The sequence below is a fragment of the Sinohyriopsis cumingii genome, chromosome 13 (genome assembly GCF_028554795.1).
Source record: "Sinohyriopsis cumingii isolate HCF-2022 chromosome 13, ASM2855479v2, whole genome shotgun sequence".
Taxonomy (NCBI): domain Eukaryota; kingdom Metazoa; phylum Mollusca; class Bivalvia; order Unionida; family Unionidae; genus Sinohyriopsis; species Sinohyriopsis cumingii.
Genome location: NC_142973.1, coordinates 50,126,106 through 50,139,481, shown reverse-complemented (window position 1 = coordinate 50,139,481; position 13,376 = coordinate 50,126,106). Strand labels below are relative to the sequence as shown.

At 33.6% G+C, this 13,376-nt stretch overlaps 1 protein-coding gene across 1 annotated transcript in view; it reads left to right on the top strand.

Annotated features, from left to right (window-relative positions):
- LOC149785524 (uncharacterized protein KIAA2013 homolog) overlaps positions 1–13,133 on the top strand; it is a 62,094-nt gene extending 48,961 nt beyond the window's left edge. Inside the window, exons 13-15 of the mRNA XM_089979329.1 lie at positions 1,069–1,333; positions 2,839–2,963; positions 4,175–13,133. Coding sequence (XP_089835455.1) covers positions 1,069–1,333; positions 2,839–2,963; positions 4,175–4,362 — 578 coding nt within the window. The 3' untranslated portion in view covers positions 4,363–13,133. The remainder of the gene's footprint in view (positions 1–1,068; positions 1,334–2,838; positions 2,964–4,174) is intronic.
- The last annotated feature ends 243 nt before the right edge of the window (positions 13,134–13,376 follow it).

The window sequence follows — 13,376 nt, the reverse complement described above, 5'->3', positions numbered from 1 at the left end:
TGCTTGACCATATGGTAGCAGTCATAAATAGTATCTAAACATAGAATGCTTGACCATAGACTAGCAGGCATAAATAGTATGTAAATTGAGATTGCTTGACTGTATAGTAGCATGCATAATTAATATATAAATTGAGATTGCTTGACCATATGTTAGCAAGCATAAATATTACTTAAATTGAGATTGCTTGACCATATGGTAACAAGCATAAATAGTGTGTAAACAGAGTGCTTGACCATATCGTAGCAGACATAAATAGTATATAAATTGAGATTGCTTGACCATATGGTAGCAAGCATAAATATTACATAAATTGAGATTGCTTGACCATATAGTAGCTAGCATAAGTAGAATATAAATTGGGAATGTTTGACCATAGGGTAACAGTAACTTGCATAAGTAGAATATAAAATGAGAGAGCATGTTGATAGGTTAGCTGGCATAAATAGTATATCAACTGTGTGCCTGACCGTATGGTTGCTAGCATAAGTTTTAAATAAACTGAGTGCTGGGCTATATACTACATGTGGTGGGGATCTTTACATAAGCAGCAGGTATATCATCTCTAGATAACTTGTGTTGATTTTCACATGGACGTCTGAAACCATGAACAGTGATTAATGTTTAATCTAAAAGTGAGCAGGATTAAATATTTTCAGGACAGCAGCATATTTACATGCATCCATATGCAAGATCAAATGTGCCCTTGTTCTAACTGTTCATGGGAGTGATGAATGTATACTGTGTTTATTGTGTTATAAATGAGTTAACCTTATCTTATATTGATGTGTGTTACACAGGAGTACATTGTACACAAACTCGCAAAAATAAGGGCATTTAATAATATAAAACTATTTTACCACGAGATCTCATAATCCAAAACCTTAATAAATTCACATAAAATAAGTTGTGATGATAAATTAAACTAGAATCGTGAGATAGAATGAAATCATATCAGCCTGCATTATGTGAGGGTGGCATTATAAAGAGGGGCTTTGTAAAAGACGTACCACCATACTCAGGTTGACATATATACTTACTGTGACATTTTTATTTTCTTTCTTCCAGGGACGGAAGGAGTGCTTCAAGCAATGTTACTCAGCATAGGTGCATTACGTTTTAGTAATGATCACCTAGAATTTTGGATGCATCCAAAAGACTTACACCGGGACTTTGTGTTTCATCGTATAAATTATGGTAACAATACCCACCTTAATATTTCTGCAATAGTGGGTGAGGATAACAAAGCCAGTCTATATGTAGCATTGGATAGGAATGATAAGCCCTACTTTGCATGTGATGCTGGTTGTATAGATCTGCCAGTGCAGTTAAGGTAAGAGGGAATAGTTTAAAAATAGGTAATACATTTCTTTTTATATCCCTGCTTTGGAAAGCAGGCAGTTTGCGTGATTCACTTTGTTTGTTTATATTCCTAGTATCTGACATAGCACGATTGGATTTGGATACGAGGTGGTTCTTGTGATGAGGATGTATTTTACACATATAAGGTTACTGTCACCTAATTTCCAAGGTTCTGTCAGCATTGATCAAGATATTTTTCAATAAATGGGGGAACAATAATTTTCATGTAGTATGCCACTGTGCAAAACATAATACATTTAATTATAATTAATGCTGGAAAATTCCTTTGTTTTATATATAGCATTCAAAAACTAAACTCAAAAGACAAAGTGGTTCTGAACATGGGAATGAACATTAAGAGTAGACGTAATTTGATAATTATAATGTCTACTCTTTATGCAGCTCCAGTGGCTTAGTGGTTAGAGCATCCACCTCGGATGCGGGAGGTCACAGGTTTGAACCCCGGCCAAGTCATACCAAAGACTTATAAAAATGGTACTGACAGCTGCCTTGCTAGGTGCTCAGCTTTAAGAGGTTAGTGTTAGGACTGGTCAACCTGGTCTCTATTCTTTATGCTCATTTACAAATCACTGAATAAAAATGAAATACTCAAATGTCATGCTTAGAAATACAAACAATAACAGACCAATATATAATTTTTTAGTTTTTTTTCTTCATTTCCTACAGTCAGAACATGTCAACAAATTTCCAAATTTCCAAACTTAGAACTGAAGCAAGTATTCCTGTTAAAAACCATATATCCCATTTATACTCATGTATAAGACAAGTCAAACTGCAAATAACAATGATCCTGGTCTACCATAGCATAATGCATGGGCTGATCAAGGTCTTTGCTGTTTGTTCTGCTGATTACTCCTAACAAACTCCACAGACCAAAATCTGTTGGCACATTATGAAGGCAAATCTAGATTTTTGCAGTTTGCAGTTGGCTCATTAGCAAGTATATATGTTACGTGAGAAGATGTTTGCAAGATTCTGTGTGTCTATCAACTTAAAAATTTTGAGAAATCTTTATTTGACATAGTTTAGTTTTCACTTGTAATAATTAGACATTTGAGATGACCCTGTCAGCAAAATGAATAACCATGGCTATGGCATCCTATTCAGACACATCAAGGAAGTTGTGGAATAAAAATATCACATATTTTGCTACATGTATACAGTGTCAGAATTAAAGCTTACACAGTAGAACTCATTTGTAATGACCTGTGAATCATTACTTTTTGGGTATAATGAAGTATTGATTTAAAGTGAAAATGATGTGCAGAAATAGTTGTGTTTTTCAGTTGCTATCAAAATTAAGATATAACCAGTAAATTTTCATTTCCATAAATATAAATAAGTTTCATTATTACAGATTTTAATAGTGTTGATAAATGGCATAATTTAACCCCATAGTGTAGAATGGCTTTGTCCTACCACATAAATGTTTGTTGCATTTTATATTCTTTGCAGTAAGGAGAAAAAAATGTTCCCAGTAAAGTTAACAGAGCCACTAACATCCATTCTATACATAACGGCAGATAAGTTCCACATGGAGGAACTGAAACATGCCATTCATGTCAAGGAGATTGTGGAAGGTAAGTGGTGGACAATTTGTTTTAACTCACCTGGCCATAAGGTTAATGGAGCAAATGGTACCTTCTTGCAACTGGCATGCAGCCTACATTGTCTGTCAGCGATTTCAACTTTCTAAAGTCCCTCTTAGACCGATTTCAGCCAGACTTGGCAGAGAGCATTTTGTTATGAATGGTATTTTAAGTTTGCATGAATGATGCCAATCCACCATCCAATACAGCCACTGTTACTTAAATTACCATCTTTAAAAAAAAAAACATGCAAAGCAAACCTGTACCAAATTGGATTGAAAGCATTTTGGCATAAAGGCCATTCAGTTTAGTACAAATGATATTGATCTGGCATCATATATGGCCACTGTTACTAAGAGTAGAAAAATCTTCAAATTACTTCTTTTTTTTAAAATGCTGAATAGAATTCAACAGGAAAAGTCCTGGTAAAACGACCTTTCAGGTTTATTTATTTATAGATATCCATTATCAAATTTAGATGTTGTTATTCAAATAGAAAACTATTTAAACAAAACGGCTTCTCAGAAAAACAAACTAAATTTTACCAAGCATCCTGATGTAAAGATAAAATTTGACAGAAAGTATTCTGGTATAAAGATAAAATTTATTCAGATGATGCTGTGAAATTAAGATGTTGTTTCTGAAATCGTAAAACGTTTGAACAACTTATTCTCCAAAAACCATTTGGCAAAAGTTGACCAGATTTGATGGAAAGCATTCTGGCATAAGATCTTTTAAGGGTTCACAAATGATATCAATCTGCCATCCAATATGGCTGCCATTAATTAAAAACAATATTAAAAACTTCAGATGTCAAAAGCATCATGCTTATCCAGATTTATTGACCAGCTGACCTGGCATTTGGCTTTGAAGCAGACAGGTCAGTTGGGCAAGCAATCTCATGCCCTTTTTGATATCTTGTTTCATTCAAGTTTCATTATTTGTAATTAGTACAGAGAATAAATTACATGAATTACATTGACTTTCCCTATCATTTTGTTCTATAATTTTAGTATTTGTTGAATATTTGTTTCAGTGCAACATGATATTCACTTAGGGTGTTATTTACTTCTACCGTATTTTGGGGTCATTTTTTTCTTTAGATAATTTGTCAGCCTCTGGCAAAAATTATTACTTTCTTGCCACTGTAATTTTAATGCTGCTGTTATTATTAATAATATTATTATTGTGTTTTTTTCCAGCTCCTGCTCATGAACATCATGTGATAGCCATGCATCGCCATGGACACCATTTAGGAGGTCTTCCAACTATTTTCTGGGTATCAATAGCATTCCTAGTCATAGTCTTTCATCTTTTCTTGTTCAAGCTTATATGCAATGAATACTGTCAAGCCCAAGAACGTTTCACTAGAGGAAGGTATAATGTGTAGCCAGAGTTATTTCCCTTTTAGGTTTTATTTTATGAAAATGATGCTGTCATTGGTTATCCTTCTTGATGTGAATCATCATTTTCCACCAATGTGTGCTTCACAATGGAGTTATAGAGTTGTACCAGATGTTTCCAGTTTTATAAATGGTTATTGAGAATTTGTGATCTCATGTCTGCAATGAAAATGGGGATGTGTTTTAGAATTTTAGTTAGAAGATTGGATCAGTATGTCTGAGATAATAAAATTAAAATTTTAAGGAGGATGAGCAGGAAAGTGAATCATTTATCTTAAAAAGTATGGAAATAATATGAATATTTAAAAGATGATGTTCACAGTCACTGATAAGTAGGTAACACAGGACTAGCATAGCTAAACAGCCTTCTTTTCTCTGTTGATATGATATGTTCTGAACAGAGAGAAAACCTTCAGAACTGAATTAATAAAAATATAATCGAAAGGGTCTGAGGATAAATATATTCTGATAGGTGGATATAATGTTCTTGATCTCATCCCCAAGGCCATCAAGAAAGTGTGACATGTATTGTCAAAACAAATACTCAAGCCAGTTGGAATTAATAAAAATAAATTACCTATAATGATATCATAAGGCCGATAAGTAAATTAGATAATCACAAAATTATTTCATGAAAGTAAATTTCATCAAGCATCTGACTCTTACTAGTGAGGAAAGAAGAAAACATTAAGGAAGAATTTTTTGTGTTTGCCATGAAAAATTGAGATTTATTTATCACATTTTTTAGAGAAGAATACATCTTATATTATGGAATAAAGAAAGATAAGGAAATAAAATTATTTGAGAGGAGGATGACTCGCTCAAAAAAGTACAAGGATACAGGGTGATCATTGTCTTTGTGGCTGGCAATGTATTGTATAGATGTACCCTCTTTGATTAACAGTTATCCAAAGGGTAATCACATGCAGGTGTAGAAAAATAGGGAAAAAAAACAAAATGAATGCCAATCAGCCTTTCTTCCCAATATGAAAACTGGGGCAACAAAAGAACCAGATATTTTTAAAAATGATCAGTTTAAAATTATAAAAGTTTTTTAATGTTTTCCAGCTATTAACATTTGATCATTAAGTTGGCCCACTGGGTTGCTTTATCAGAGTGTCTGAATTATTATATATAATTTTCTAGTGAAATGTTGTGGAGTTTTATCAATAAGAAGCCACACTAATTGTCATATTTAACCTTTTCATTATCTGATTAAGTAATCAGAGTCCGTTCTAATAGCCCCTTGGGCTGAAAACTCAAGGAAACAAAATTAGTGAAATGTACATCTTTTGTTGACACACCAATATTAGTATGCAGTTTCTTTCATCTCTGACTTGACTCATTGAATGCCTGTAATCTAGTAGTACATTTCCTAATTGGTCAGTGGAAGAAATAAACACTTGCTGTATAGCATGTCACAGATGTACCTGTTGGTTAACTAAAGGAATATGGCAAGGAAAAAAACAACAGTTGTTGTTGCATACTATAGAGTCTTGTAGGATAAGGAAACTTTATATTTACCTGACAGTTTGGTATTGGATTAATGATATAAAGTGCAGCATAATGATGTAAGTCAGATAAATATTAATTAGATATAGATCTGATGAAGGGTGGCCAACTACTAGAAAACTGATGGATAACAAAAAAACCAAGTCTGCTTACCAATAGTGGTGAGTTATGAGTAGTGTGTGTGTGTGTGTGTGTGTGTGTCTATATATATATATATATATATATATATATATATATATATATATATATATATATGACAATAGTTATTGATTAATTTTGATTACACTAATCTTGAGCATTTGTGATAATTTACCAGATTACCCAAAAAATCTCCTAAAGACGGTCAGAGATTTTCACAAAATCTTCTTCCTCTGATATGCATACTAATAAATAAACTAAAATATTTAGTGCATATACTAACTGAATATATTTCATTTGATAAATTTTCACATGGAATAAATAAATCTGATATAATGACTTGCAGGTCAAGTCGTAAAGGGGGTGGGGGTAGGCAAACACTTGTTATATAAAAGAAGTTGTTTTGGGTGGGGATAGGCAAACACTTATTACATTACGTACAGCGGTTTGTGGTGGGGCTAGATGAACACTTGTTATGTAGAAGATTTTGTTTGAGTGGGTGGAGATAAATGTTTGTTATACGGAATTAGTCTGTTGACAATATATTTATGAACAAGAATGGAAGTAAATGGATGAAAATGTCATGTTTAATGCATTCAAATTAATTAGAGCAACCTGTCATTGTGTTCTAAACATCACACTGCTGTCATCTTTATGTTCATTCTGGATACATTCCCAGCACAGGAGGGAACTATTACAAGAGATTATGAAAAGGTCTGTTGCCTTTTCATTTGCATTTTGTTGGTACATAGGCATTATGTAGGGAGGATCAAATTCATGAACCTAAACCTATTAAGGTTTCCAATATCCTTATGCTAAGCGTTTAGTTTGTAAATTGTACTATTTTCACTTGTCGTCAAGATCAGTGCATACTGGGAAGTGGCTGGAGTTTGATGTATTGGAATGTATATCAGTTTGGAACTTCAGGCATGATCCTCATAAACAAAACTTTTTTTTTCTTCAGTTAATTTTGGTAGGTTTTATGCTTGATAAATTCCAGTAACAATTTTTCTTCCAAGCATGTTTAAAACTAATTGGCTGGTAGGCTTAGTTGTTCTCTAAACTAACAACATTAAATTTGCCATTTACATTCCAGTCATGTGTCATTCATTTTTAAAGTGGTATTTAATATTTTGTATGTTAATGTATCTTAGTTACATATATGTTTGCATAAATGTTAGTTATACAGCTAGTATGAATTTAAGAAAACTAGTGAAACAGTGGTAAACAAAAGCAGAATGTTTATTCTTTTTATCCTATATTAGATTCATGAAGCTTTTAGAAGAAAATATTGATTATACCACAGTATTATCATGTATGTTTCTGTTTTCAGTATAATTCCATAATACATCTTTTGGGCATGGACGGATTTCAATACCTCCATGGCTATAGCATAGTCTCTGTTTTCTTTTTCCTAATGTAGTTTATTTTACTAATAATAGTAACCAACTGTATGATTTTAACAAAATTAGTAACTAACTAGAGATCCACTGACGTTTGAGATAAATTTGTTGTCATGGGAGTCAACTTAAATTTGGGTCAGTGCTTGGAACTTTTGACAGTTATTTCCCTTGCTTATTACGCTGTTGGTAATATTTGAAACAATTGTGCAAAAGAAAATCAGTAATTTCTCAATATTTCAGATGTCAACATGAATTTTCTAGTGACAAACAAAGAAAAGAAAATTTAGAATAATAATACAAAGATTATTTTTGTTCAGGTTGTTTTCATTTGTTAGAAAAGGACCATTAATAATGATATGTTTATAGTTATATTCTTCCCATTTATTCTTCCTCCACCATTAATACTGGCCGCCATGTATAGCCTATCGTGTGCTGAAAAATGGCATTGAACCCTACAACAACAAAAATTTTGTTTTAACAAAATGTGCTCCTGTTATGAACTGTGTATCTTTTACTTTGAAAAGGCCTTAAGTTCATCTTGAAAGTGTGCTGAGAAAGAGATTTTGGTATTGTACTATTAAATTCCACACATTAAGATCACCCGTTATCTTTCTATATTATAAATTAGATGACAAACTGCATGATCATATCTGTCACTGCTAATTTTTTGGTCCCCCCCCCCCCCCTTCAGCAAATCTTGTCAAAAATATCTGGATTGTAGACCTGGATATACTCATTACTTTAACTTTCTTCCTTGTTTCTAAATGCAATTTTGTCTTTGTTTCTGCTTTGTAAAAGTTCTTTGCTCTGCAGTGCCATTGTACTACATATGCTAGCAGATCAGGGTCAGGTTGTTTGTTCTACTGATCATTCCTTACAGACTGCAGTTAGCATGTGTTTACAGTGCTTCAAATATTTAACTTCATTTTAGTTCTTTGCTGATGAGGAATAATTATAATGTTGTTTTGAATTAAGAAATATCCGATTAATAATGCACATTTATGACATATCCTTGTTTTAACATACCTCAGTACATTGTTCTCTCAACACTTTAATAACTTCATGAATAGTGTTGTAAATGGAGAGCTCTATAAGTTTCCATGCTATGTGACACAAAAACAGTCATATCATTGACTGATTGGCAGAAAATAAACAGCCAAAGAGTTTTACCAACTAAACAAAATACTATTTGTTATGATTCCCTGTTAGGCATTGCATCCATTCAAATTGTCAGTTCACCAAACTTGTCATTTTATAGTTAAGATGCAAAGATTTAGTCTCAGTATAATGTTATTCTCGCTTTTATTTGAAAGTATGTTATTTTACGCTGTAATTATATTTTATGCATAGACACATAAATTAAGTGGCCTGTGATAGATCAATTTTATGTACATATTTTTATATATTAATTAGGGAGAGGTAAATTCAAAATGTGTATTGGAAGTAGGTATTGAAATACCATATTGTTTGTAATTTTTCTTACACCAACACTCCATAAAAATCATAATTATCATTCTTTGTACTTCATGTACCACTATGAATATAATAGAAGCCGATAGTGTTATGCCATCCATTAATCATTAGGTCATCCGATTAAGTTTGCATTGAGATTAGTATTTTAGGCTTTGGCCAATGTGGGTATGTGAGAAAGCTTGCCAGTAGCTTCTCGTGGGTTGGTGGTTCTTCCCGGGGTTTTCCCGGGTTCTTCCTCCAGCGTTAATACTGGCTGCCATGCATAGCCTATCGTGTGCTAAAAAATGGCATTAAATCCCACAACAACAACAACAACAACAAGAAGTATTTGAGGCACAGTGTGGGGGATTTGTGTTCCATGAATGTATTTCTGTTTTATACAGATGACTTTTTCCCCCTATTAAATCCTATTAAATTTCTGTACTTGAGAAGGAGTTGAACATGTTAATTATATTAGTTTGACCTATAATTATATGTGCATTGAATGAAACTAATAAAAAGTGTACACAAAATTAAAAACAATATGGTAAGCAGTTTTTAAAAAATTCAATTTAATATAGGAAGAATCGTTATTCTAGAAATTTTAATATATGTTAGTGACTCAGATTGCTTGAGGTATTTAAAAAAGAAACTATAATTAAGATGAAGACAAAATTATTTTAATCGGTGTATCTTGACATCTTGTTTACAGGTAGTTTTAGTGTGTTGAATCCTTTTAGGGCAGCTGTAGAAACTGTAGATGTCAGCACAGTAAATTAATTTTAATTATGTAACTGAAATCCATGGGTCATGTACATATTGTTTTCATTAATTACACTCTGTATTCAATTTATTTACATACGCATATCTTTATTGAAAAAAACTTTCATGAGATTTTGTTTTTCGCCAATCATTCATCATACATAAGGAGTACATTCACTGCCTTGCAAATCCAGCCATCCCCAAGCTAAAAATGTTTTTGCTTTGTCTTTGGACGTATTTTAGGAACAGATGTGCTTAAATCACTGTTTCCTTGCCAGGGTTAAAGTTTGACAGATTGGACTCCGCTTGAATAGAGTAACTGCCACCAAATTATATAAAATAAGCTACTGCTTCTTTCATGCTTGGAAATGCTCACTTTCTCAAAGCCTCACAAATACCACCTTGTGCCTTTATGTCATTGGAGCAAGTCTTTGGAGTTTTCTCACTTCATTAAAGTAAATTCCAACTATTCTTCCGTCTGTTTCTCTATCTTCATCATATATAATGTTTTGCTGTTTAATCATATCATGAACTTATGAATACCACCTTAATTACATGTCCTGTGTTCTTTGGAACTTTCATTTCAACTTGGGATTTGACATCGTTTATGAATTCCGTCAAATAATTGATCTGTTTTATGTTTTAAGATTGCTTCTATTTTGTTTAGTCATAGTATCCCTATTTACATTAAGTTCATTGCAGTGCTGGACAGATTTCACCTGTGTTGCCATTGTTCTATCACATTTGGGGTGCAGGCAGTTCAACTGACCGAAGACAATCACTCTTCCTGTGTAAATTGTATAGGTACAATTCAGGTCTTATATATGACCTGTGTTTATGCAGTGTGGGGATGTATGGGTGATCGCCACTAATGAACAACTGTTTTGGGTGAATGAGAGAGCCTTAAAGCACATTTTCAATCATGATGATAAAGCCGGCCAAGTGGTGGTCTATTTTACAAGAATTTCTAGTTGCGGCTTCAAGACACAGGTATTATCCGGCACCAGGTAAGTACTGACAAGGTAGGAAGGTCTGCTTGAACCATTCCTGGATATTCTGACCTCTGTAGTGCCTATGGTGATCATTTGCTCTGTGACTGGTACCAGAGTTTGATGCCACAAACCACCCAGTCCTGGACCACATCTGCAAATTTAGCACAGCCTTAACCTGTGCCATCTTCCACATGGACCATATATGGTAATCTATCTTCCCAGCATACCCAGTCCCTGTCCTAAAACACAGGTAACATCCAGCACCCAGTCATGGATTGAGCAGCCCAGACTTAACAAAACCCAGCATAACTGGCACATGATTTGGTGAACCTTCCTCCCACACTAACCATGGAAGTATTGTGGAGTGGCATAGGACAGGACAATCAACAGTACAGCCTCTATCATGACCTAGTACTAGTTATGACAAAATGCAGTTCATAGACAGCTGTACCTGTGACTGATCTTTTGGCACAACTCAAGTGAATGTCAAACAGCTGGACTAACTGCTGTCTAACTGACATCATCCAAGCTGTGGGATTGGAGGTCAGAGATATCATCCTCAAACTCTTCCCTGAGAGGCCTTTGATCCTAGAAGTTCCAGTTTGACCAGATGGAACCTATACCAGCAGTACAGGTCATTCAGCAGCTTTGTACAATGTAGACTACTCTACTTCTGCTTGATTTGAAGGAGTTAGCATTTGGTCTCTCAACTGCATCCATATATAAACCATGTTCTAACATAGCTTGTATCTCACACAAAACCAAACACTGCTTCAAGTATGTTAAGAGATTAGACATTTGGCCAACTCCATAGGAAGGGGATATTACACCTATTCCTAACATGTTAGAGTAAATTATGTTTCTTTGATAATACTTACTCGATCAAAATTTAGCCACACCCTCTGGAGCCCATGAATTTCTTGTATCCCATGAAGAGTGTGCACATCTGCACAAGTAGTAACTGATAATTGATGGGATTTTGTGTTAACACCCTCATCCAAGAGAAGATCACTCTAATCTCTTAGGAGGGCTGGATTTGCGAGGTATTGGATGTATAATGGTAATGTATTATGGCTGAGTAGGTATTATTGCAGAATCATATTTTCCTTTAAAAAGTTGGTTTCTTTTTATACATTTTGTCTCAACACTGCTTTTCCCTGAGTTTGTCAGGTGAATTTTTTAAAAAACTGGCCCTTTTTTACCCTGGCTTCCTCAGCATACTGGTTACAACAGAGTTGTAGCCCTGTAAGGTTGTTGTAATACTAATCAGACCCTTTGTATACAGGCCACTTCTGTATACAGGCCACTTTTGTGAAATATACTCAACATTTTGGTCCCAACATTGTATGCATCAGCTTCTTCTGGTGTTGGCATTCATAACATAGGGCAATGAATGTGCTTTTCGTAGGTTCTGACCATATGGTAAAATGGAGATTATACAGTTGCCATTTCTATTTTGTTGTTGATGATATAAACCAAGAAGGTGGTGTCCCGCTACCAAAATATTCTTCTTATTCTGTTCAGATTCTTAAGTTATTCAGAAAATCCATTTTCTGGACAAAGTCCATATCATATAGATTATAATCCAAATACCTTTAAAGTTTTTCGTAAAGAATTATAAAACAATAAGTCTTAAACAACATGTGCAAAATTTCAGTTCAGCAAAATTAACAAAATTGCATGCACCTAACCAGCTAATACTAGTCTGTCCCTCGAAGAATTTGCCATTGAATCCACATCAGTTTAGTCAAATGCTTGTCAAAGATGGTGTCTCAGACTGAAAACAATATTATAATCCTTAGGGAATGAAATTCGTTGATGGATCTTTGATGTCATCCAGTATGTTTCAAGATAATTGTACTTTTTGGCACTGGTGGATCTTTGATGTCATCCAGTATGTTTCAAGATAATTGTACTTTTTGGCATTGGTGGATCTTTGATATGTTGTTGCTATAGAGTTTAATGCCATTTTCACACTCTGTTAATTATAATTTTCTATTTTTACTGCATCTTTTTAGGGTAAAAATAAATACAATAAAGCATTTATCTGGAGCCATACTCGGCTACAGGGATACCTAGATTTTAAATGGATAATATCATTAGAACATGCTTGGGCTTTATCCATTTAAATATTTCTGAGTTTGATTTCATTAGAAAGACTCTATGTGTACCAGTTTGCAAATGAATACAGAATAAGACGTGTTTAAAGGACACTTTGTTGGTCCATGTGTCCAGAGAATTTGCACTGTATAATGGACCTTTACTGTATGTGTCAGTTTTAAATTATTATAGATTGTAAATATGAATATTCACATTTTCTTGTCTGTAAAACTTTATTGATATACAAGCAGGGATTTATTACATGTACATGTGAGGGTAATCATTGCTTTGGAAAATAAAGATTGTAGGATTCATTGAATTTATTATTTGTATGTTTGAATAAAATGCATGGATGATTTTGACATAGAATGTTAATAAATAAAGAATAACTTTATTTTTTGTCTGTTTTTTTTTGTTTGTTGTTTTTAGTATCTAACTTTATTCAGTTTGTTCATTTCTTGAAGAGTGCAGCAGCCAGTTCTTTGTGTATATAATTAATCACAAAATTATTCCATATGTCTGTACGTGTTTTGCCAAATTACTTTGAATTCCCAGATTGCTTGAATTCCCAGCAACTTGCCCAGATTTTCCACAGCATAGAACTAATTATTCCACTCTTTTGCTCTGAATCCTACCACCACC